At 45.7% G+C, this 27,404-nt stretch overlaps 1 protein-coding gene across 3 annotated transcripts in view; it reads right to left on the bottom strand.

The window, feature by feature from the left end:
- Nucleotides 1-27,404, bottom strand: part of POR (cytochrome p450 oxidoreductase) — a 964,880-nt gene that overhangs the window by 807,014 nt on the left and 130,462 nt on the right. The window contains exon 1 of one of the 3 annotated variants that reach the window (XM_069614933.1): nt 13,284-13,431. The exons of the other annotated variants lie outside the window; for them this stretch is intronic. Within the exon in view, the coding sequence (XP_069471034.1) occupies nt 13,284-13,401 (118 nt within the window). The 5' untranslated portion in view covers nt 13,402-13,431. Of the gene's footprint in view, nt 1-13,283; nt 13,432-27,404 lie in introns of those variants that run through there. 3 annotated transcript variants of the gene reach the window in all.

Genomic DNA, 27,404 nt, shown 5'->3' with positions numbered 1-27,404 from the left:
ACTAAGGGTTGGGACTGGTTATCGGTTTTGAGTACTACCGCTTCCAAGGTCAGATAAAGCATGATTACTACAGACATTTTTTTAAATAATGTGCATACACCCAACGGTAAAATCGAAGCAAATATTAAATCAATTGTTGTTTCGGAACTGTTGCAAATCGTGTAGATTTTCCAGGAATATCCCCCTATATCATGTCATCCAGCATTGCCATATTCCAAGTACTAAAAGTCACCACCCGGTCGATTTCCCATAGCTTGCGGCACAATAGTCAGGAATATAATGAAGTGAACAGACGAGCAAATCACTATTTGGGTATTTTGCTGGACACCTGGCATTAAAATCTCCCCCATAGAAAATCAGGGAACCTGGCTCATTAACTGGTCATGCTTCCATTATGAAGTTCAACGATTTCATCATATTCTCACATTCTGCCGCTTTAGCAGGCGCATTCATGTTTTTGAATTATACCATACTAATCTCAGGTTCAGATATTGAATAGCAACAGTCATACATTTTCCCTCCAAATATTTCCCTTGGGCGAACAGATTTCTGCTTATTTGCTGCTTTTGAATCTAGCCATACTAGAACTATACTAACTTTGTCCCCCTGCTATATGAATCTAGCCACACTTAAATTGCAATGATTTGGTTAACGCTGAAGCCACGCTAGAATCGTACCGGATTTGTTGTTTTAGTTTAGATTAGACCCACACCTCAACAATCCATAAACCAGGATCGCAGAACAAAGAACCGACAATAAAACACCCACAGATCTCCCGAAACCAACTAACCAACCCCCCCCTTCCCTCTTTCACACCTTGACACCTCTCACATACCACACACGCAGAGAGGGCTAGGGAAACAATGGTAGACCACAAACAACCCAGACAATGGACGCTACCCTTACGGACACATGCCCAGTGCACATAGAGCACAATAGGAAGCTCTCACACACAGACGCCAGTTTCTCCACGTTCTGCACGCATCAACAGATGAGCACAAACTCTATACTATCCCCTCATTAAGCAACCCTACTAACTTTTCTTACAGAACCACGCAAGCGCCTGGAGGCCATGCAAATGGCAGCGGAACGCAGTATAAATCAGCATAACATTCATAACTCCCATGGACACCCTAGGGGCCCCATAGTGGCTGACTAAGAATATATAGTGTAAACCTCATACCACATGGGGCTCAATAGCCACGATCTTGAGTTAGAAATGCATTATGAGTACAGTAGTTATAGGACTGTCTCGTTCCCCAGTAGATGCCAGTGACCTCTAAAATTCCATGAGAATAGCTGTAATTGTAGCGTGTCATTGTCAGGAAGAGTTGTTCCTCGAAGAGGTCAACACTTCCAGTAACCAATTGCAATATGTTAGAGGCTTGGTGTTTATAGTAGAACATTTAGATGCAGTAACCACCATTTTGTTTTGCTGTAACTGTGAATCAGCAATGTCATATGTAGGTCGTTTACCGCAGATAGTGTATTTTTATTCGCTTTGGATCTTTTTCTTGTACTGCAGTAAGATCATATCCTATTGTAGGAAGCCAAAAGGTTCTCCAGTACCATGCGCCAAAGTAAAATGAATTTTAACCAAACTGAGATGCTAACAAATTCCACAAAAACGGTGTCCGATGTGGAGATCAAGTGCAACATTGTAGGATGTCATTTCTAATCTTATATTGTGACTGTAGCTGTCCTTGTTATTTGCTACTTCAAATTCCACATTTTAAGGAGTACGGGAGATTAAGGGATTTCATTCAGGGTGCCATCCCTTGTAACGCTGGGGAATTAACATTTTATGGCAATAATTACCATTTTGTTCTCAAGAATATTAGAACAACCTGACCTTCCAGAAAACAAACTGGCCAGCATAGTTGACGTAAATATTACAATGGAAAAAAAAACATTCCTTTGATTTAGGTTTATACTCGTTGCCAAAAATAAGGCCAAAAAGCATATCCTATCCTCAAAGAGCTTTTGATGTAGGCATTTTGCATTCCCAACAGTGGTACAAGTATGTTTCAACAACCAGTTAAGAAAATCGGGATCAACAACTTGTTCCACACTCCGTGATCTCACAGTGTACTCCATTTCCATTTCTTCCTCAGTGTGAATTTCAGCATGTCAGACATGTATATTGCATCCTCACATTCCGATACTGTGCATTCATTTAGCCCATGCACATCCAATTCAATCCAAATTGAGCCACACCATACCACCACCACCCAGAGTGCCAAAGGGAGGCCAAAGGATTTGCCCGAAATGGTCAGAAGTCTGGTTGTCATCCAGTCTCACAACCCAAGTGAACAGTGCCAGCACTTACGGTACAGCACACATGCTGGGCCATGCTACAAATTGTGCCAATAGCATATGTACAATTGTATTTTCTCTCCCATGTACATGCTCATTCATTTCTTGAGATGCTTTACGTTTAAATCACTAAACAAAAAGAAACAATATTTCCTCTCTGTAGGGATTTCAGGATAAATATGGCAGTAATATTTAAACCTCCACGGGTATCTTAAGATGAATCGCATACATGAATAATTTAAGGATAAACAGCAGCCATACTTCTAACTCGTAGTAGAGAGTAAATGAGGAAGGAAAGGTATGTTCTACCATCAGACCAAACAGCCATACTTCGCCTGAATCGCAACTGCAGAATTCCTAGAACATTCTACTCCCAACCTGGAATGATTGGGTGAATGTGAATAGTTAAATCTTATGGTCAACGCAAAATACACATTTGATACAGACTACTGCCAAAACAAAGGGTTTCAGTATAATTTCTAGAAGCTTCAGTCGCCAAGACCACTGAACGTACACTAGAGTGGTGTATGAAAATTCAAACCTGACCCCATTGGTCCTATACCTAGAGCAGGTTCGGACTTCCCATTAAGCGCTCTCTATACTACTTGCAGCCTGAATTGTATGGTAATTTTTGGAGTTCAATTCAGCTCTAGCAGTACGCTTTAAATGTCACCCCATCGACTTCTGCACTCCCTCTTCCACACACCCTCAACCATGGAACTCCCAAACAATGTAACAGTCGAGAACCACTATGCACCTAAAATCTACTGGATTAGCGCAAAAACGACTTTCTTTGCTTACTGGAAGGAGTCTCACAGCTGCTCTGTACTCAACCCTGTCCAACTTTTATACTCCCTTCATCTCGCCGCTCATCCTTAAAAGAAATCCCAAAGGTCCTATCAATACTTGTCCCCCCCACCCACCAACTATGCTCTCATTCTCTACTTTAGCAGCTACTTCTCCAGCAAAATATCTAACATACAAGACACCTAGTCTACCCCCCCATTCTGCTTTCCACCATGCACCCCTGCCTCGCTGTTTCCTCACTAGCAAAATTCCCACTAACAGCGGCTGACCTAGCACCTACCCCTCCCTTTCCACCACAAACAGTGAAGGAGTAGGCACTGCTGACCTGTTTAAACTCCCACCTCTCTTCAATCTTTCACTTACCTATGCTACCTTCACAGATTGTTTCAAGGTGGCCACCATTACATCCATCATTTTGAAGACGCTCACCACTGACCAGACAACTATTGCGCGGTCCCTCACGTTCTCCACTTTTCGAAGTACTCAGACATGTAGTCTTCATCACCGAATACCTACAAGCCAAAAAACGAATCGATACCTCTAATAAGGGATCCAGGAGGGCTCTATGGAAGCAGCACTTAATCACTTTGGCTTGAATGCCAGGTCATCTAACCTTTTCCCCTTGATCACTGACACATTTGACTCTTGACCATCACTCCCTCTTTCAGGTTCTCACATCTGGGCATTTAGGGCACCATCCACTCTTGGATGGCCTACCTGCAGATCAGTCCCCTTTACAAAATTCCTGGAAGACTGAGACCCACTCCTCCCACCCCCTGCTGCCTTTCCCTATCCGGTAGGGTTCCCATAAGGGTCTCTCCTTGATCTGCTGCTGTTCACACACTACATCTCTTAGCAAACGTATCTACTCCTTTGGATTCTCAGAACATCCATTTCCCAATTATAATCCAATCATCTGCTACTTCGCCTCTGTGCTGCCCCCTCACAGCCAAAACTGCTTACACGCCAAGATGGCGCAGTCTTAATTCTCAACTCTTAAAACTAAACCAAAGCCACACCCACTATCATGTCTTTCATAGCCATGCACCTCCTTACCCCCAACCTCCAAAGGTTGCAACCTGGTGGTCTTCCGACAGGGACCTTAAGGTTCAGCACTTTATCAGCTCTACTACTGCTGCAGCCTTGGTGAGCCTCTGGAACATCCGTACAAATGTATCCCATCACTCTGGAAAAACCATGGTGGCAATGCTCGTTTTGGTAGAGTGAAAGGTCTAGCAAAAGCTACTCAACCACTAGCATAGTCCAATAGTTTTTATGAAGGTCGAGTACCATTTGCATGGTACTGAATCCTGTTGCTGAGTACTTAATGTTGGATTTGACGTACACTGCAATGTCAAATAAAAGTTGAACTGTGTGCCAAACATGAATTGAGCTTATGGTGACATACCATATGAATAATCTCTGAGAAGAAACTCAGAGCCGAGCACTGAATACCCCTGGTGCAACAGTTCAGTACAACACGAATAGTGTACGTTTGAAAATAGTAACATCCATTAGTTCTTTGCTGTGGTCAGAATCATTTTAATTCTGTTCGTCCAGAGAAAAACTGAACTGTCACGACGAGGATTTTGAGCACGGTCTATGTGGCCCAAACTGCCTTGGGCTTTTTTGTGTAGTGCTTCTGCAAAATTGAGTGACCTAAATAACTTTGCAACTTATCCAAATTTGATTCCCATTTTGGTGGTGCCCGCCTATTCCATCATTTCTCATAGTGACAAACAGCATTTTATAGAAATCTCTGGGAAAATGTGTTTCACGCGTTGCCAATGGTCGAGTGCATTTATCGATCAAGTATGTAAATTAATTTACTTAACCTAAAGGTCTAGCAGCATTTAAAAGGACTTTGCAAGGCCTATTTTTACTTAAGTCACTGCCACATTTCGCCTTTGCTCCCCTCAACATGGTATTGAACTTTGCTACGAGAACTCTCTGCAATCTCTATGATCCCTGCTGATGTCCATTCACCATCTCTATGTGTGGGGGCTTTACACTGAATATTGCTTGCTTTTCAAATTTCTCTCATTTCAATCCATCCACAGACTAGCACCAACCTGCCCCCTCTTATCTACGGGGTCAAGATTTCAATATTCGGCCTGTAACCCTCACCGCTTCTAAACTTTCCTCAACCGAATAGTCCTACTATGTTGTGTCCCACTTGTGCTTCTTCGCCTTTCTGCCCCCTATCACTACAACGTCCTACCTCATGAAATTAAGGATATTCCAACAGTGACTGGCTTTACAAATACCCTCAAGAACCATGAGAGGAAGCCCAGAGTCTGAAGAGTGCATCATCCGAACGATGCACAACTATTGCCATCAGTGGACTCTAAATCAGTATATACCTGTAAAGACTATAATGAGTGTTCATTTAAACTTGTTTGTTCTATGTCCAGTTACCGTTTCTAGCGCCTCACAAACTAGCAGTCACTTTCATCTATTAACTACCAGATTTGGACTTCGGTTTGGCACCCAAAAATGCAACTGCTCCAGCCATCAATATGCACTTCATACAGGGCTTCTGTTATGACCGGCGCTTGGTCATAGGGTTCACTCCAACGGACACTCAGGATACACAGGCCAGGTACGCATAGTGGTTACTTTATTAGGGTTCTTCTGTTACAAGGATCAGATGTCATTATAGTTATTAGGAGATAAAGAGGAAAGGGACAGGAGCCCACTGGCTCCCACCACCCAGGCTCACATAATCTAACTGCCTGGGTTAGAACCCATTCAACTCTAAAACATTCTGACCTCATACTCCACACTCACAGCCTACATTATGATGACATCAATCCTGGCTCAGCACACATGCAAGTATAAGAGCCAACCCTAACAGCTTCTTGGCGAAGCACTTTTCATTTTCAACAAACACATTTAAAATAAATACTTCTCATTGCTACATATTACTTCCTTCAAAGGAGTAAGCAAGTGAAAATCCCAGCATTCGGGAGCTTCATAATTAAAGGAAATTACACAGTTCACCTCATCACAAGCCACACTGTTCAGATGTTTCTCAACCTGAATTTAGCAAAAAGGTTCCCTTTATGGTTAATATCTACCAAATGTAAAAGATAAAACGTGGATTTCTCGAGTCAAAACCAGCACAATATATAAATGATATAGCCATGCTCAAAATACTATCCAAAATAATTTTGGAACATAAGAAAATAGTTCAGAAAGCCCCTACCACACAGATGCATGATAGGCTGCAGAGTCTCTCCCCTGAGCACAGCTTGAGTTTGTGTTCCTTTCAAAGCCAAGAACCATAGGGAAAGAAATGGAAGCAGTACAGGCTCATAAGAAGCTTCATGTCGAGTCTACTTGGTACCGAACACTGATCAGAATAAAATAATGCATGTTTTAGGTCTCCGTGTAGGTATTGCAAAGCAGTAGACTTGAGCCACATTACAAATGTTGGATAGTGGCAGTAATGTTAAAATGGAAGATGCTGAGATGGGCAGCGCTTTACTCCAGTTTCACTCTGGGGCTCCCCCAACGCCCCAGAAGTGGGGCAGGTGCTTTGAAGGAGAATGTTTTTCCTGTAACTCCTGTCCTCCAGCATTGGTATCTTTCATTGAGTCACAAGCTGTGAATATTCCCAGTCAGGCTGCAAATCCTCAGTTACATTTTGATTCCCCTTGCGCTAGGAAAGTAGAGCCTAATATTTGTAGGCCAACACCCTTGTTCTGGGTGTTTTTAGGTACCCACCAAATTGGACCTCTAGTAGCCCTAGACTAGATGCTCTTCCTCTTAGATTTTAACTATGTGGTAAAAGATATCCACCTGGTGTGAGTGGGTTTCCCTGAAAGGGTGGAAGGAGGCTCATGTGAATCTACGAAGGATACCAATGCTGGAGAAAAGGAGTTACAGGTAAGCAACGTTCTCCTTCTCCAGCATTGGATCTGCCGCGGGTTCATTCAATGACAATGAGGCGCCTGCCACTACGCCAGCTCGGGGGACCCCTTGAAAGACTCCGAGCTGGCGTGGTGTGGGGCTAATGGCGCCTTTTCTTCTGAAAAGTGCCTGCAGCGGAGGGGCGCATTTAAATGTACCCGCCGCCATGGGCACATTTTACAGTAAAAGGCCACCTGTTGCGCCTTCTCCCACAACGCCAGCTTGGGGGAGCGACTGAAAAACTGAGCAGGCGTGGAGGGGGCTAATAGCGCCCTGAGGTAGGGGGGGTGGCGCCCCGGGCGGTTGCCCGGCTCGGCCCTCTTAAGGCCGGCTCTGGGATAGAGGGATGGTCCCTGCTTGAGCAGAACTCTCAGTGGTCACTGTTTGTAATGTCACGGATATCTGTAAAGTGTTTGTAGCAACTGAAGATGTACAAACATTCACGAACTAGTGAACGAGAACCAATAAAGATGCAAGATTACCCCATCCCACTATCTTCAATCCACGTGATTAACTGCGCACGGACGCTCACGTCGCATCAGAAGCCGAGAGTATTAAGACTGACTGCGTTTTTTCTAGCACGATCATAACGCTCAAACCGCAGCGAGATGTAGTGCAGGTCTTTATGTGGGCTCTGGCAGAGCCCCTGCAGTCTCTAAAAACGGCTGCTGGGGTTCATACTCATCCATTCGAAGCTCACAAGAGGTTTGCTATGCGCAGGCCTTCAGGAGACTCTTGGTAAGAAGGAGACCGAGTGATTTACAAGCGCCCGCTCAAGCAGAACAGCTTACGTCTCACATGCATAAACCGACGCTGCGTGCATATCTAGCGGTTAAAGACATTTCACAGTTCGGGTGAGTATTCTGACAAATTAACTGAGCACAGAACCCAGTATGCAACATGCTCATAAGGTATTAACGCTTAAATCACATTGACAGACATTTACAATCCAGTGTTCTGTGCCCAAATTGCACTTTGATTTTTTGCAAAATCGCCAGAAAACAAAATTGGCGCCATTTCCCTTCACAAAAAATACATTTACAGAATGAGGACGATGTCCTCACAAGTTGAATTGTTTTATATATTGCATGTGTGATTTAATTACAAACGCAAGATAAATTAATTTAGAAAATGCAGAATAGATGCAAACAATACCATCCAAGATCATGAAGAGCGATGACCTAAAGTACGTTGGCAGGGACTCATTTTGTACTGTTTGGGTCATGGAGCGCCCATTTTAAGCCACGGCCATCACTATTTGAGGCAGTGATCCCCCTCGATTTCACTTAAAGCCCAGAAAAGAGGCGCACTGCACACGGAGACTGCTGCCCGATTCATTGAATGTTGCCGTGTGTTCAATGCACTTTCACATTCTGAAAACTTAACATCTCGGGAACACAATTTATGCTTTTTGGTATCCACATTCGCTTGCACAAAGGGAGTTTCAACAGTATGGCGCTGGAAGTCACGAGGGTTGATCAAAGTGCAGGCCAAGCGAGTTTAGAACACGCAGCCTCGTAATTTCTTGGATGAACAATCTGTTCTAACAGACTTAGAGTCCCCCCGAACCCCCACCAAGCCTGCCTTCGCTTGCATTTCACGAGGAAATTGTTTATAAGTGTACACAATTACACTAGCCCAAAAAGGAAGTGAAAATGCTTACAAAAAAACAACCACCGAGCCAATCGCCAGCTACACCTCCCACCCCCACCCCCTGCCTGCATCCAGCAGACTTGAAAAATGCCGAGTCAAATAATTCCCAACAATCCTTCCCAGACCTGGACCGAGATGGCAAGCAACTTCCAAAAGACAACAACTGATATGCAGAGTTAAGCACCGAGCTCCAAGCTAGCCCTAACATTGGATTGGATTGATGAGTGAGGTGAAGTAGTGAAAAGACAAGAAACCACAGAGGTAGCTGCCAGAATATCACTAGCTAGCAGGATAGTTAATGGGTCAGAACAATATAAAAGCTGAGCTGTGGCAAAGTTGAGAAGGGTACCAGAGCTCAGTTCCTCTTGATATTCCTCACAAAGTCTTCAGTTGATTTGCTAAAAGAGGGGCTCGACCCTCTTTTAGAACCAAATGGGCCCCGGTGATTGGTATAGGCGAAGCCTACCTTAATGAACCAATCCTGGATCCCCAACAACAATCTCCTGTATGCACAAGGCCATTCTCCTGTATGCACAAGGCCATTCTCCTGTATGCACAAGGCCATAACCAGAGTGCTTTGCAACAGAAAATGTAAGGGGGGGGGCGGAGGAGGACATGTAATACTTAGTCCCACCCATCGTCCTGTCTGTTGTGGACAAGCCGAGTACGATAGTTAATTTCACATCCTTACTGTTCATGGCTTGTAAGAGTGTAATTGTATTTTCCCTTGTTCCCTACCTTGCCTTGAAGCGATTTGAAACACATGGTGTATAGGCGCTATAATTGTATTTTCCCTTGTTCCCTACCTTGCCTTGAAGCGATTTGAAACACATGGTGTATAGGCGCTATATACATAAACTATCATCATACTGAGGCGGGAGTTGGCTTCAGGTTGACACAGTGTATATCAAAGGGAGTTGGGGTTTTTCCTGTCCTTTGTTAGTTCTGCGACCAGGCCCCCCCGTTGGCCTGTAAGAATTAACTCCGATTAGTATGCAAGGCTGCCACCAGCAGCAAACAAAGGAAAGGGCGGATCCATGGAGCCTTTGTTAGTTAATTAGGCTGGCCATGGCAGGAGGAAGGTTTTGCCTTCTCCCCTTCTGAGATGGCTTGATGTACTCTTGGCTCTCATTCCAAATAAATATGCCAGGGAGGGGGAGGCGGCCCCTGTAGGCTGTGTCCCCCCCCCCCCAGAGTATGCAGGTCTACGTGTATGTTGTGCGGTGAGCATAAAAAAATGTCTACAGACATTTTCCGCAGGTTGATCTACCATCATTCAATTTCAGAAAAGCCCAGGCGAGCGCACACCCGTGTAGATGGTCCTATACCTCACAATTGTCACCACCTCCCTGCTCTCCTCTCTCACTTTCTGAACAGCCTCTGCATAGCTGAACTTTTGGCTAACTTTTGCTTGCATTACTTTCTAGGCCTCTACTTGCTTAAGGCAACCTCTACATGAAGCAACGTGTTCACCACCACTATTAGAACACTTTGGCATATCCTCATTCGTACAACAATCCTTAATATCATGTGGCCCACCACATTCACTACGCTGCTCATCCTTCCTACATGTTCGTGCCACATGGCCATACTCTTGGCATTTAGAATACTGAAGAGGCACCGGGACATACTGTTTGAACCTAAAGCGCTGATACCCGAAATACACACATTATGAGTCAACACCCCCCTTCAACCGCAGTGCCACAGCCGTAGAGGTACTGCCTCCATCAGAAGTTTTTCTGCTCAACCGCTACACTTACAACAACCCAATATCTTGCAGTGATCTCACTATATCCTTATCATGTGTACTAAGAGGTACTCCATACATCACACCTTTGCATTTAATCCCTTACAGTTCTGTCAGTTATACAGCGTTTCCCAAGGCTAGCTAAGTCCTAAGCATTATTCCTGTTTCTCACCTACACCTTTTACCAACAATCTCCCTCCACTTATCACCTGCACACACTGCACCTCGCCAATCCCTTTCTTTATCCATTCCGAAATGACAAAAGGACCAATGCCAGCAAGGTCTTTTGTCAGGCTTTGCTGACTTAATGACCACTCCCCACTCCAAATCACCCTGCATTGGCTCCTACCCAGCTCCACACCTGCTATGAGCTTTTTCACCTGCTGTCCATTACCTGCCGTCCCAGCTTCCACCGCCTTCCTATCCACTAGAGACCTACTGTGGGAATGCTCATTAGTATCAGTCCCTGGCACCCCTTCCCTTCTCCTCTTGGCACTACTTCCCACTGGAATGCCTATTGAAGTGTTACCTCCGCCCCCCTCTCCCATCAGCGGTCTCCCGGTCCCACATTCCCCCACCTTCCCTTTGTGCCCCTTGTCGGTCACCCCTCCACTATACTCCTGTACTGAGCGTCCCCTTTTTACCAAGAGGCTCTTCCTTCCCAGCAGCAAGCAGAACTCCCTATGCCATGCCTTCCCCAGCTCATCCCACAGCAGCCCAGTCAGTGAACCAAACTATTCTTACAGGGGGGAGCCGTGGCCTAAGGCAGCCAAGCCAGCCCCCACCCCCTAGGACTAGCCAACTCTCTCACTACCGTGACTGCAGCACTTCGGAAAGGGTTTGCTAGAGTATTTTTTCCTCCATTTAGAGCACTGCAGGCTACTAACCTCCCCATGGCACAAAGAGCAAACAGTGACCACACACCGAGTGGGTACCATCCCAAACAATAGGTCCTTGTTCATTCTCCGCACAAGGGGGCTCTCCCACTTTTGGCAAACGTAGGTATATTATGATGCGGTTATAAGTATTCCACAATAAGCAGTGCAGAGAATGGGCCGGAAAAAGACAGAGCAACGCTCTGTCCAAAAGTGTCTTGCCAGAGCACCGTGCAGTCCCCCAGACCCAGAGGCCAGCACATGACTCCCCCAGGTCCTGCTGCCTCAACGAGCAGAAAGCTTTCAGAAGACTAGGCACATAGTGCTGCCTAGTCTTCTGAAAGCAGTCTGCGTTTTACATTGCACGCACGAGTAACCCTTTATACGCGCTTTCAGAAGAATCCGCACTGCAGGCAGAAACTCCCAGATCCTCACATACCGTCTTACAGCTGTCGAAACTTTTATACATGTCCTGCAATTTAGAGACATCTCTCCATTAGGGTGACTATTAGGACCAATCAAATCAGAAGGGTCCATTATTCACTTAAAAGGGCTTCTTACTTAATGACTAGAAGATATGTTTAACATTTAAAATTGTGGACATTATGATGTTCCCATAATGCTCTTTGGTTTTATGGAAATCACTAGGATTGGGTTTTATGAAGAGATACTGTGTTGTGCAACATGGCCTGGTGCCACGCCCCCTCCTTCCCACAGCCCAGCCTCGCCAAAGAGGTGACAGTTGCCCCCCCAATAAATGTTTTCAATTTTCAGCACGGACAATAAGCACTAAGAAACATTAGGGAAAACAAAAGGAACGGCTATTTTTGGGATGCTTCACTTAAGAGAAACCTCCCTTTTTCCCCTACGTTGACAAAGGGCAACTAGACCTAAATCAGCAGATCAATTTGGAGTTAAAAAAAAAGTTTTACAAAAAAAATATGAATTTGCTGTACTATATTTTGAAAATATCTTGCGTTTAATGGGTGGTCACCAGACCCTAGCACCAAAATATGAAACAGCTAGTTATTACAATAAGACCCCGCTTAAACAATATAGCTCTCAGAAGGCATCTCAAACCTGCACCAGTAAACCCAAATAATACGGCCTGCAGCAACCCCAACTATTATAGCAGCGAGAACAATACACATCTCAGACGATGCATCTCAAAATGTGGTATCTTGCAAAGCTGAAACGGCTCATTTGCAAACCATGTCAAAATAGACCAGGAATACTTTGCTACTCAAAGGCGAGGACGAATACAAAGCTCCACCAAAGTACCTCTGAAAAATAGCAGCGCCCCCTGCCTTTCCTCCATTAGGGCCCTCAACACCCACTCCCCCATGCGCTCCCCCCCAGTGTTTTTCCAATGCACATAGACAGTATCAAATACCGTGTTCTCACTAAAGGCACCACAACGTACCACCCCCGCACTGAACTCCACCAACGCACATCAGCCCTAACCCGCAGAACCATGTACAGTTTCAGCTCTGAAGCTCCACGCAGGTCGGCCAGCACACCTCCGCCCGGACCTGCACACATGATCATGTACTGCACTTTGTACTCTGCCCGCAAACTCCATGCTTACCTGGAATGGGGCCCTGAAGCGCACTCCTATTCCAGGAATGGTGTGGCACACAGAGCTCTGCCAACTCACTTCAATCCTGACCTGCGCCGCCACATTCTGTGCCAGCACTGGAACCACACATATTCTCCTAATGAACATAACACCTGCAACCCTCTTCCCCGCCCTCTAGCCAAGCAACTCCTTAACCTACCCCACTCAGCCGGGAAGAGGACGCTACATTCCACTTGCAATGATTTCATTACAGGACCTATTGCCCTCTTGTCCAAATAAGAACGTATACTACTTCTATAGTCTCCGGCCTCAGGCGGATTAGTGGCTGCCAGAACATTGCACAACTTTTCTTAATCTCAATAGCAAATTTAGCCCAGCTTTCTCGTCTTACCTTTCCTCCCCCAGATCCAGTCATTCAGGACGGTCTGCAGTTTCATGGTGAGGAGTTGTTGGCGGGCAGAGGAGGAGATGTGGAAGGGGTGTAATCGGGCGAGTGCTCGGATAATCATACGATACGTCAGTCAGGCATTGCCTCACCATACCAATCACACGCCGATTGCACAACTGCCCAAAGCTGACGGTTTCCAAGGCCCGCCTGTCCCTGGCAGCTTCAGGGAGCTGCGCAGAGTTCGGCTTTTGTGTTTGACGTTTTTGTAAAGCCAAGGTTTAGCATTTGCATGCCTCTTCGCGCGGATGGCTGTATCGATGACCGCGATCGGAACCCGCCCGCCCATTGTGGACTCCCACCCGATGAGGCGCCGCCGACTGGATGCAGATGCGGCAATGAAACAAACGCGAAGCTTGAATCGGGCACTTTTACAACGGGCATCGGCAGTCAGCAACCTTTGGCTTAGTCTTGGGACGAGGCGGAGGCGCAGTTGCAAGTAGAAGACTGCATTGCAATGATGCAGAATGCATGTCAATGTGACACTCTCGGTCCCACAAACAACCCCACATTCCAATTTCCACAACCCAGGCAGCTCCCGAACACGGGCGAGTGCCATGCTCTACTTCCAGCTTCTATCATTTCAATGTGATATGTCCACAAGCTAAACACAGTAACGGGGCGGGTGAAGGAAAGCGGAAAGGGCGCAGAGGAGGACTAAACCGAGTGGCAGAACTTTGCTAAACAAGATAATAAGAACGGGAGACAAGGTCTATTTCCTTCAATCTACCAGCTGCCAAACTATTCGATCACACAGCCATCCAACCTATGATGTGACTCCCTTATTCAGGTGTGCAGCTGCTTCCAAGGTCTGGCCATTCCCACCCTGAGTGGGGAATCCTTGTGGCTCAGGAGGCCCACTATCTGGCCCCCTGACTGCGCTGGACCCGTTAATCAGCGCAGTTGGCTTCACTCTGCACTATACGTTTGTTTTCCATTGCACTTCATCTGCTCTTGTTACAGCGTCGGCCGTCGTCCATAATCACGCAGAGAGGAGCTACCTGCTCAATCAAACGTGCTGGAAGATACACTGACTGCCCCTTGCAGCCATGGAAGTGTTTCAGCATCCTCACCCATTCTTCAGGCAGGAGGTTTGTCAGCCAGGGTCATTGCATAGTGAGATGCAATCTATCTTCCCCATGGTTCCAATCAAATCTACACGGAGTTTCTGCCAGATCTTCAATGAAATGCCCCCAGGATGTACATGCACTGGGCACACTCAGTTTGATCACTCTCCACACATTCGAAGCAATTGTTTTTTTTAACTACAGGCTCTACCATGACATCCATGCCCAGCACCAGAACCATTCTCCAGCCCATACCCTTGTAAGGCTATGGTCAGGTGACCTCAATTGGCAACTTTATTGGATCTCGCAGCTTGTGTGGGGGAGGGTATCGCTTGCACCCCACTTGCAGTGCCAATTCATCCCTGACCATTGCACAATCTGGTATTGTTGGCCAGCTCTCTGAAGATTTGTTAACTCCATTTGCCTCGTCATCTTCTCTTAACACCTCATTAATTCATTCTTCCATCACAACAGCATTCACCACACCCTTCACACGTGCTACCCATTTACTAATTTCTTCAACTTTTCCACTACAGAAGAACTGTCAAGAGAGGCAAACTACCACAGGATTGTCCTTGCCATGTATGAGGTCAATGGTGAAATTAAATACTTGCACATTGGGTACAAACCTGGCTGTTCTAGGGGTGGCCATTCCTGAGCCACAACTTGTTAAGAGGAGTGCAAAATGTGTGTGGTCATTAAGCACAGTAAATCGCACCCCCCACAAGTATTTCCTCAAAAACTGTGCTGTCCAACAACAGGCCCAGGCCTCCCCCTCAATGAGCGAGAATTTAGTCTTGCTGTCGTGGCGTGCCTTGGACACAAAAGCTATGGGTACCTCCAACCCCTCTGCATGGCGATTCAGCAAGCATTCATACCTTTCCCTCACTCGCATCCACCATCAGGCATCTCCTTGCACCCACACCAGATCTGTATAGGGTTGGAGCATTTGACTTGCCCTGTTTGATACTCACAAATTCATATTGCATACGTCCCCATGCACTCAATAACGGGCCTTTCTACAATGCATCTCTCAGGTGCAACGTCTTCGCTGAAAACCCTGGTAGACACTTTGCATAAAACTCTAATGTCTCAAGGCATTACCTAAAATGGTCTTTGTTCTCAGTTACCTGTACATCTAGGATCACCCCACTGACTCTGGTTTGGAGACCTTCATGTCCTACGTATGTCGCCTGAGAGCGCTTAAATCCCCAATTCTTCTTTTCCATTGTAAAACCCACCCCAATGTTTTTAAAACGCGCCTTAAAAGTGGGTCATGTTCCTTTTTTTACTCCAAAGCTCTTACTACAATGTCATACTAGAAGCGAAGCATTGTATGCCCTTGTCCCGAAGGAAATATTTAGCACATTCAGCACAACTCTCTGGAAGACTGCACTGGTGGACGCCAGCCCAAATAATAATTGATAATTTTATATTTATATAGGGCTTTGATCCAAAGCACTTTGATCCAAAGCGATTTAAATAGCACATATTTACATACATAATTATTATTAAATGGCATATATTTAGAACTATATGCTCCATGGCGAGTTAATGATTTGATGTGCTGCAAGTGCAGATGCAAGTCTCTGGTGGTATATTGACGATGGAGTCACCGCACCCTTCTCATACTGGATAACAGTGCTGATTTTGTGAAGGGGCCATCTTTAAATCCATATGGCTTCATGTCTTGGAGGTCTTAACATAATCAAATCTTGCCCCTGGTTTTCCAGTAATCACAATGGGGTAATAGCCATTCAGCCATTCACTGGACTCAATGGGTTCCAAGATTCCCTCCGTGTACAACTCTGCTTGTCCCTCATGCTCATCAGAACGTTCCTTACTTAGTCCACCTCAGGGCTGGTGCACTACCAAGGCATGATTTGGTGAGTAAAACTCTTCACTGAAGACCTCAGTAAATCAGTTTACCACCTCCTCCACCGGGGCGCATATTTGTGAACAACTTGTACTTGCACTTCGTTTCCTGGCTTAAGTTCCATTTAAGGCATCCTTGTTTGCACCAGACAAGTAAATTGTGCCATTTTCACCTCCAATTTTGTGGCCCCCTCATTGTGCACCACGTAAAGCTTAAAATATCTATTGGTCCTCAGTCATACGCCGTGGGATCAATGTCCGTTTACCAAAAGGCCTTGCATCAGTGCATCATATTTCATGTTTGTAAATATGCTTCGTTCATTATTGTACCTTGTTGTTTTACTGTAAAGCGCTTTGGAATAAAGCGCTATATAAACTCAATAAACAAACATATGTCGCCTTGAATACAAGAGTGCAGGAGGACGCAAGTGCACCAGCATTTGTAGCTGTGTCATTTACCATTACTAGCATAACAGGAAGTCACTATGGGCCATCCTCTTCTTCGCTGATGGGAAGCATGTGAACAACCACCAGTGAAAAGGAAATAATCTATGTAATCACTGCGCCGATGAAAATGTAGGCGCCAATTACGGCGCAATGATCAGATAGATCACTTTCCCCCAGCAATACTCCAACCCCTAAACCCCACCCCAGTTACCTTCACTGTGGCACACTTCTGTGTGTGCCACCGCCGACTCCTTTGTACCCCTTCAGCGTCAGTTCCTCGGACTTACGTGGGGCAGTGCAGACGCCGATAGGTTCTTTAAAAAAACAAAAACATCTATATTTTTTTTTCTCTCCTGTCCCCCGCTTACCGTTACTGAGACCAAGGAGAGCAAACCCCGCTCCACTTAGGCGCAGTAATGGCATTCTCTAAAAGGCTGACAGCGCAGTCGACATTTTAGAGGCACAGTGATAGTACGATTCCAAGGAAAGTAGCTTCTCTCGTCTGGCAATGGCATTCACTTTAATGTTGTTTGCCTCTGGATGACTGGTGTTCCCTCTGCACACACATCCAAAATGTTTCCGCGAATAGCACTTGCAACACTGGGCTCTCGTTGAAGGACACTATCAAAGTGCGAATTGTCTGGACATCTCACAGCAGAAACATGCAACTCTACTATTAGTATGGTTGGTGGGCTTTAGGACTCGCTTTTCTCTCTTTTGTGCTCCTCGGACTGCAAACACGCATTCCTCTTAGGGAAGTGCCATCACCTTTAATTTCCATGCCACTTTCTGTAACCATCGCCTCATTGGACTTAATGCCCTTGGTGCGCTCGCTGTTCAATTCCATGCTTCGAGCAATTGCTAGTTCTTTCTGCAACGTGGGGCTTTTGGCTTGCCACAGTCCGTCTTGGATCTTTGGGTTACACGTGCCCAATACTAGTTGGTCTCCAATGCACTCTTCTTCCAACCCCATGACACTGCAGGTAGCTAACAGTTCTCCGCTGTGCCCGGTATCTGTCCACACAATGAGGGAGCTTGTTTGCAGGAGAAGAATTAGTAGTTTTCTAAGACCAGATCAGTGCAATGGTGGTACCCTTCTTCCAGTCTCCTCATAGCTTGTCCATACATGGCCGCCTGGGATGGACAGCCACCTTCTCCACTTTCATTTGTCACTGGGTCTGGTAGGTGCTTGATGCACACAGCGTCCTTCCCTGAACAAGTCATCAGGGTGTCATGTTTTTTTTAATCGCCTCCAAAAGCTAGCAAGTAGAATTTCAACAAATCCTTCCACTCTTCCCATGCCGTTTTGTGAGGTCACCAGGGCACTTCAAAAACTGGCCAGTGAAATCACGCAGGGAACGGGTGTTGCTAGGTCTGGAAAAGATCAGAGGCTAATGGGTCTGTCGGCACTCAGGGCTGGCTAGCATTTTCGTTGCGGCACCTGAGCTTCTATCCGGTGCTACAACCAAAAGACCCAGGGATATAGCCCCCGCAGGCCCCCCCCCAACCCTAGCAACGCCTTTGCAGGGGGACCCCATAATCAAGTTCCTCCGTGGAAAGGTGAGCACATCTGAACTGCGGTAGCGACCACTGTACGGGTGTACCCCTTCTGGTACTCGGCTATTCTGGACGTTGACTCTATAAAAGTCCTATAACTGTATTGGCTGTGTTCTAGGTGTACAAATGTACTCTCTGCTGCTTGCTCTCAGTGAACTGCTAGGGTACCACCATCCCTCCCAGAGTAGTTCCACAGAACCTGTTGCAATATGGTGTTGCCCCACTCTCCCTCCTCCTGGGGACTCATCTAGATATGGCCATTTCCTACTCCCGGCATGATCACCTTGAACTGGCCGAAGCTTCCTCCTTGCGCTTCTGCCAGCAGTATTGATGATTGTCTAGGCAACGTCTTGGTATTCCCTCAATTTCCTATCATGTAGGCCCCAAAATGCATCTTCCCGCAGCACACCAGGTTCATCACTTGTAGCCCTCCAGGCGCCACCTACCTTCAGGTCCTGGCACGGTGCTCGGTCTGCTTGCACAGTGCACAATAGATGTGATGGGGCTGGGCCTGCAGCTGTGGGCTCTCCTGGGTCATCAGTGCTCGGGTTTGTCCCGCTGCAACGCCACTGTTGTGATGAGGCGGAGGCGTGGTTGCGAGTACAAGATAAGTCTATTGCAAAGATACAGGACCACGAACAGTGCATCTTAACACAACACTCTCTGTCCCACCAACTGCCCCACATTCTTACACTTGCATCCCACGCAAGTCTGGAATGCTGACGAGAGCCACGGTCCAGCTTACACTTTACTAAAGGTAACTCCTGCTGCGCAGGCTTACTTCAGGCCCAGGCATCGACCAGGGAAGCGGGTTCCATGGCTGAAGCACTTCCACCAGAAACTGGTGCAGCATCCCTGCAATCTCCTTGCCACATACCCCCTCCAGGTCCCGACGACTCAGTGTATGCTGTCTATTGCATGCTAAATTCCATACAGCTATAGCATTATCCTTAGCTTGCTCTGGAAGGCTCCACCCATGATCGGAACACAAAAGGGCCCACTAACGCATCACATATAGGCCAACACTATTTAGTCTCACTATGTGGGTCAAAAGAGCCAACTATGAATGAAAACGACTTTTGCGCTAAAGCACCATATAGGAGCTCAACTAATGGTGGGACTAAAGCACATCCTGTGGGGCAAATCTATGCAACCTCTCTAGGTGCTGCCTTACTAAGTAAAGCTAGGTCTACAGCACAGGTGGAAGCTAAAAATGAGTAAATCTTCAAAATGAAAAACAAAACATGGAGTGCAAAACAAAGCAATTAGCCCAGGATCATTGAACGGGCTGAACCCAATGCTACGCCAAAAACAGGACCTACTCAGATTCAGAAAGAAGCTGAAAACATCTGTTTTACCAAACGTTGGCAACTACCTGTGATAGAACGACAAGATGTGACTAAAGTCACAAAGGATCATATTTTGGATACACTACTATAGGGGGCTAGAGGTATATCAAAACAAAATGGGGATTCCTTTCTTAGGACTGGCCTATATCAACAGTGTCAGGATGGAATAAATAAATAAAGTTCCAGGGTTTGTCTTACGTGGATCCTGGTCTCCCCAGCTTCTCCACAAATGGAAGACCCACAGGGCTAACCCGGATTGGCCAGCTCTTTCTGGGCTACACATAGCCTGGGGGTAGGACTGGTTTAATCACAGGTTACAGTCAATGTGCAAAGACATGTCTGCGAAATCTGTGTTCTTCCCTCCTAAACGAGTGCCCCTGCTCTCCTCGTCGGGATACATTAAATCATCCCGACAATACATTTATAGCACTATTCCGTCTTACTCACTGCTTTGGTCTTTCTCAAATGTCCAATTAATGTTGTATATGTAGTTTCTCTTTTCCTTCCTAGGCAGACACAGCCAAGGACCATCTTTCATTCTTCCACTCTGTCCCTCCACCAATCTCTAAGCTTGGTCAAGTCCCCCTATTTCGCTCTTTAACTCACTTCCGATTTCTATTGCTGCCTCCCTACCATTGTCCATCTCTGCCCGTGTCTCCGTTGGTCCCTGGCGGTCAGTCTCCATTTTCTCTTACTCTTCCTCTCCAATGCTACCGCCATCTCTCTCCGGGTCCCTCCCTCCTCCCCCATCTCCATTTCTTAATCCTCCCTTAACTTGAACAGAAGCTACTGAAAACAAGAGGTATTGTACATTGCGAGACAAGTGCAGAATATTTTGCGATTAAGAGTATATGCTTATTTGCCGTTTACTTACCCAACTAATTGGTATATAAACAAATGCAAAAAAAAATATTTTACAGAACACTGTCGCTAAAGCCAAGAAAGATGGAATACTTGTGTCAAATAACTTAGCCGACTGTCAGAGGGCAAACAGCTGGGAGGGGTAAAGAGAATCACCTCCCTCTCGACCCAACTGCAGGTCTGGGTCATAAAGATCAATACTTGCTATTTATGTGATCCCAGGGTTTTTGGGCCCAATGATGGTTCTAGCATTTCGAAATATTAGCTATCGCTCGAAATATCCATAGTTCGTGCTCTTGGGATGGCTATAGAATATGTTCATGCCACCGCCAATGCTGCCTTTGGCCACCCTTCTGACTCAGGGGGAACCAAATCCACGATGGAGTTAAGTACGGTTGGTATGCTGCAACACTGTTCTGCAAGCCCTGAACGGGGTCAGCTCATCAGCTAACACCAAGCAGCAGTATGGCTATGCGGTCTCAGTTTCACACCCACCCTACCTCTTGGGTGCAATCTCAGGTCACTGGGTGCTTACGCCATGCTACCCTCACTCCATTCTCAGAGCGGGTGTGGATAGCCCCACTGTTGGTGAAGAGACACGAGTCTGTAGGAATTGGCAGGATACAAATCTTCTTGGAGACCAGATGTCAGAAAAAAAGTTAGTTACTCACTGTGCGGACTACTGTACTAGTCCATAGTACCCTTTAGTCAATACTATTGGGTGTATAGCAATATAACCTAGAGGGGGTGGTGAACCAAAGCTTATGAAATGAAAGAGGTTCTGCATTAGTGTCCGGTCAAATCTAGCATCGGTCTGAGAGCTGGTTAGGACAATAACGCTTGCATAAGGGGAGTCCCATGGAGCTTTACGAGAAATTATAGCCCAGAAAAAATGCCTTTATAAAGTGACTAAGGTCGCTTTAGATATCACTGCATGAATTTAACAGCGCTGCCCATATCCAAGTTTGCACAATTCTCAGTCTCTCTCCAGAGGGATTATTAAAAAGGTGGGTAAGGCGAGCTCCTGATTGGAAATATAAATATTTGACAACTTTAGGAATAAAGGAGCAAAGAGTGTTCAGAACCACCTTATGGCTGTGAAATACTGTAGAAGTCTGAGGCTGAACGGGCCTGAAACTCTACAGGCTGATGCAACTGCCATTTATACACGCAGTATTCCATGAAACCAGACCAATATTCACAGAAGCCATAGGATCCTAATGTGGCCCTCTCTGCCATGGCCCACATTAAGAATCCCATCATGGATGCAGGCCCCAATATAGCAGGAAATGCAGAAGGAGACCATTGAAATGTGACGCTCAACTAAAAGAGTAAAGGAGACCACCTCCAAATTTCTGGAGGCCACTAAGATTGAAAGGTAGTCTGGCAAGAATCATGAGCTATTCCAGAACTCACCAAGTCTGAGATACAGAACAACCGCACACATCAAGGGACTGAGGCACTGGCCAAAATACCAGTGGCAAAAAAAGGGTTCATTTGCTCCTGTATTAATTTCTGATCACTTATTATCTACGGCAAGCTGAAATGACTGCAAGTCAAGCCATCAGATACCAGGAACTAAGATCAAGCTTAATACTGAGGTTTGCCCCACATGGCGCCTGATGACAGGCATAAAGGACAGCTGTGCATTGAATACAGCCATTGGAAGGCTCCCGAGGATGTGAAACTGGAGGAGATTTTCAGGAGTGGCACCCCAGCCAAGAAGATAGGAATTGGTTGCGAGTGATATAGGAGGTTACGTTCTTGAACTGAATTCCCTTTAGGAGATTGGACGCATTGGATCACAAAATCAAGTCTGCCATCAGGGAAATGGAAATTGAAATCACGGGGAGCCTGTCCGTCTGTCCTCAAACGGAAGCCAGATGGAACGGTTTCCTCATGTTTGGCCTCACATGCAGCACAGAGAATGTAATAAGCCATCAAAACCCAGAAGCCTGTGGAACCACGAGGCGGTGGATGGAGTTGATCAAAATAATTTGGAATATTTTTTTACTTTATGCAGCATCCACACGGAAGGTCCTCCAAATACCTTTGGACAACCTCGTTTCCCAGTGGAAAATAAGGTTAGGCATCGAGAAGCCATCAAATAGGATATCTCAGAGTTCACCGAAAGTCCCATGTTAAAGAACTTGAAGAAGAACGTGACACTTCTAAAAGGACTAGAGGCCCATACCATCCAGTCAAGTAGAACAAGATACTTATCTGTGGTAACGTTCTTTCGACTGGATGTTCCTCCCACGTATTCTGCATCTTATATCTCCATATCCAGCTTTAGCTGCTTCGATAATTGTTTCCAGCAGGGGGCACTGCATGCCGATGCCTGACGACGCGATGTCCCTCCAGGTACTCCGTCTTAATGTCATTGATGGTATAAATCCCGCAAAGTGACCGTTGGCTTCAGTTACGTTTTTTACATGTATTGTTTTATCCTACGCCTGACAGCTACTCACCCTGAAAGAGCGTAAACTGTAATAACAAGGAAATTCAACTGCGGGGTAGGCTGGGAGGGGCGATGAGGAATACATGGGAGGAACATCCAGTCGAAAGAAGGTTACCACGGGTGAGTTAATTGTTCTTTGAATGGATTGCGTCCTCCCACGTATTCCTCATCGTATGATAAGACTCCCAAAGTAGTGCTTGTATTTCTGGAGGAGGGAGTAAACATTTTCCAATCTTGAATAATAAAAATAATTTAGGAGTTCCTTATTGGTCTGTGTGTACAGAATGTAATGAAAGGGGGATGTGGGGAGAGGGAGTTGGGCCATCAGAGAATCCTATGAAAAAGGAGGGGTCATGGGTACGGGGGGGGAATACCACGTCTCACCATTGTTCGACTCACCCCCACTCCCTCAGGCCCCCTCACTGAGGTGATCCTCCCGCACTGGTCTAGTCCCATGAACTGGATCCAAAAGCGATGGCGATCAAGTCCCCGAGGACTAGCAGGTGAGGCACCCTTTGGTTTCTCACAAAAGCCACATGCTTAAAAGCCTTGCAGCAGAATTGCAGCTCACACGTTTGTGTTTATTTTAACTAGTGAACATATGGAAATAAAAAAGCAGATTGCCCGGAATGGCTAGACACAGGTCAACAGGATTTCAGCCAAAAGGAAAAAATACAATAGACAATGTTCATTAAGAAAATGCATACAACAGCAATAGTACTTAAAAAAGGTAGGCGCTAAGCGCTCCCACAAAATATTGTCTTGGAGGGGAATCACTTACTAGTCCTGTGTGTGGTCCAAGTATATTTTGGGAAGAAATACTTCATCTAGCCACGAGTTTACCTTTAAAAGGAAGCTTTTCTTTAGTAAACTATTCAGAGCAATCTAAGGTTGGTGTGTTCTGGAACTAGCAGGGGTTCTAACAGTATGTTGCCCTTCCAGCAGACATTTCTAGAATGACCAGCCTTTATAGATTCATTGATGAACACAGCAGGGGGTTAAGAGTAGGGTCTGCTTGCATCTCTCAGCGCCCCCTTAATCCCTTGCTTGTCGACAGTAGGTTCCAATTGTAAATGTTACTTCAACAATATTTACCTCCCACACAAAATCCTTCTTATGTTAATGTGGGATTTTAGGCATGAACATGTTGTTCATAAGGGACCTTGCAGGTAGACCTCCAAGAACAAAATGTACAGCCTATGCTGTATGGAAATCACTTTCAAGGGGTTGACATGTAATTATTTTACATTTGCTTAGTAGAAGTTGGAAGAAAACAAATGCATAGAAAATTTTGTTTGCAAAAACGCAATGAGGAGGTGATGGCCGCTTATTAAGCTAATGAGAGATGCAATCATTACATTTCCACACAGAGATGTCCTATTTGGCAACACTTGGCAGTAATGAATCCATTAAATGCAAATTCACTCACTACCCTTCAACTCCATTGCTTAGATTCCCACATAGCATTCACCTGCTAGTATGTAGGTTAAGAATTCTTTCATTCAAAGTTAATTCAAGAACAAACAAACCACCTTGCACACGAGACTCATCCATATGCCATGACTCACCTACTGCCAGTGTGAATTTGTATTTCTTTTTTGCAAATCAATCACTGTTGCAGACCGTGCCGATTCAACCAGAGTAATCGTCCTCCTCAAAGATATCCCAGTACAGAAAATGTAGCTAAAAAGTAGCATCTCCCATCAAGTTACAAAACAACCCCATTTAAAACGCACATTCTAAAAACATAACCATTATTACAGGTAGATCAACCCCCAAGAGTAGGGGGAGAGCGCGTAATCAAAGATCTCGGACAAACCCAAACACTGAGTCTTTATAATAAGCCAAATTCACTGTCACCACTCACGAAACTAAAGGGCAGCTCAATAACTAGCTATTCCCAATAAAAAAAATTGAAAAACGAACCTAGAAATCAAACATGCCAATACAAGTAAAAACCTCAAACAGAACCCATCTGTAAACCCCTTAACAAAAGATCTTCCAGCATCCGCTTGTGTCACAAAAAACTTCTTGCACTGATATTCCATCTGAAGATGCACTGGCCCCACATCCCTGCCCCCCCCCCCCCCGTTACCTGTGCAATGTTTTCCATCCCATTTAACTCTTTCAAATATTTTGCTAGCTAGCGATTCAGGAGACAAAGCTGGAAATAAAAACTATTTTGTTAGTGCCCCCAACGAAACTGTCTTACAAACAATGTCTGCTTAAATCACTCTCTGCCTTAAATCTGCCAATCGCGGCATCTCCAAGACAGTCCTTTCATGGGAATAATGTGGGATTTATCAGCAGTCAATTACCCTCATTTGTAGATCCAAGCAAGTCCACTAAAACATTTTCCAATTTAATTGTGATGCCCTCTACAGGTATCTCCGAAAGTACGCCAAAGACTGTAAACTGCAAGTCACTGAGAGTTTTTCAAGGCCTCCAGTTTAGTGCCTAGCTAAAGAAATCTACCCGCACCACATGATATGCAGTGGGCCATATCTCCAAGACAAACAAGTTACTTACCAAACACAGGTCACATGATGTTATAAAGAGGACACACGGCGCCCGTAGCCTCCGTTTAAGTATTTTCCGTCATAATGTGTGGGACCCATCTCATGCCAGCTTGACTGCACTTTGCAAATTCCGTTTTCCGCAAGGTTATCGCATAAGAAATTCTCCTGAGGGGCAGGCTGGGGGGGCAATGTGGAATACGTTGGACGAACATCCAATCTAAAGAACGTTACCAGTTTGGAAAGTAATTTGTTCTTCGAATGGGTTGTGTCCTCCAACGTATTCCACATCTTTGACCGACTCCCAAAGCAGTACCAGTAAATGGAGGAGGGAAAATAATTTAGGGTACCCAATTAGATTGCGCAATAAAGAACCACCTTCCCAAATGCCATATCCTGACCATTGCGCCTCTTTCCAGCCATCATCCGGCCTCCATTGGAACCCACGAGGGGCTCCCAATCCAAAATGGCCGCCGGCACCTTCTCTGCGTCCATCTGACACCAGCGAGTGATCCCGTTGGCCAGGCCCTGCCTATCTAGGCCAATGACGCGCCGGCAGTCGAGCGCCGGCTCCTCCACCTAAGGATCCTCACACAAGGATCCATACCTGTCTGGAGCAGTCCGTAGCCCGAGCCATAGACCCTGTGCCGTTGTTGGCAAGACTCTCTTGTCATTCCAACACACCCGTATCTTGCAAAAACGTCATCCTCCCCTCGTTTTATCAGATGCAGTGTCACTGTTATTAGCACCATGCCCTCCACGTTGTAAACAACTCTACAAGTAAGATTGCCTTGCGATGCCCTTCTGTGCACACACATGGCATACTGATATCTGCCTACGAGGCCCCTACTGTTTATTCTGCGCTGAGCCTTGCAGTCACGGTTCACCCAACACACATGTACTGCCATGATTATGATTGCCATATATATCGGTCATTGGAGTTTATCGGTGTCTCTTGTTTGCCTCACATCTTACCCAATGCTACCATTTTTACCGTGAACCTATATCCTGTGCCTTCTTAGTAAACTGCTTTTTTATCGGTTGCTATCCACTACCCATTGCATTTAACCGCTTTAATGTCTGCCATTGCATCCGGCCAATTTGCCTTGACCTACACTACGTGATGCTATTTTTAAGCCATGTACCGCCTTGTGTTTTAGCCAATTGCTTTCACTTGATGCTAGCCACTGTATTTAGCCTTAGCACTTAGCCAAATCTGCCCACACCTAGAACACATGTGCTGCCCTCGGCACTTACTATTGCCCATCTTACAACTAGGTGCTGCCTTATGTAAACTCCTGGCTAATTGCCTCCATCCCTAACCTAGGTATCATTCTTCTATCACTTAGCCAATTGACTAACTGGGAACTTAAGCCTTGGCCCCATCATTACAGCTGCCTTGACAAACGTCAGCGACCACGACTGTTGACACTGCCTTTCATTTTAAGCGCGCTCCAACAGTACCACGTACTCGAAGTTTTCAATTTCTGCCCACCGGCATCGTTACCTCCACTATGTATTGGTGCCTAACTACCATCCTCCACCTACTGTACATTTACACTTGACGCTGGACTTGTCAGCCCCATCTACATACTAACCAAGACACATACCAGGAAACTCAAGGTAGATATTACCCACACCTCGTGGATTAGTACTATGGCATCCGCAAACCCCTATCTGGATGATCCAGCACTCTGGATATGTCACTTTGCTACCAGACCAACACCTAACCAACCTTGCACTACTACTAATAGAAACAGACTAAATTCCAGAACCACCCCACTTAAACAGCGCCCATACCTGAAGTTATATTATAGCTCAACCCTATCTTGCAACAATACCACAAATAATTACGCTCCAACCTCACCATGCTCTCACCACCCTAGCATTTTAACTAGAAATTCTAGACTAGGAGCCAGATTGTGGATTAAAAA

The sequence above is a fragment of the Ambystoma mexicanum genome, chromosome 9 (assembly GCF_040938575.1).
Source record: "Ambystoma mexicanum isolate Mex_15411 chromosome 9, UKY_AmexF1_1, whole genome shotgun sequence".
Classification (NCBI taxonomy): domain Eukaryota; kingdom Metazoa; phylum Chordata; class Amphibia; order Caudata; family Ambystomatidae; genus Ambystoma; species Ambystoma mexicanum.
This window is presented reverse-complemented; position numbering and strand designations above follow the sequence as displayed.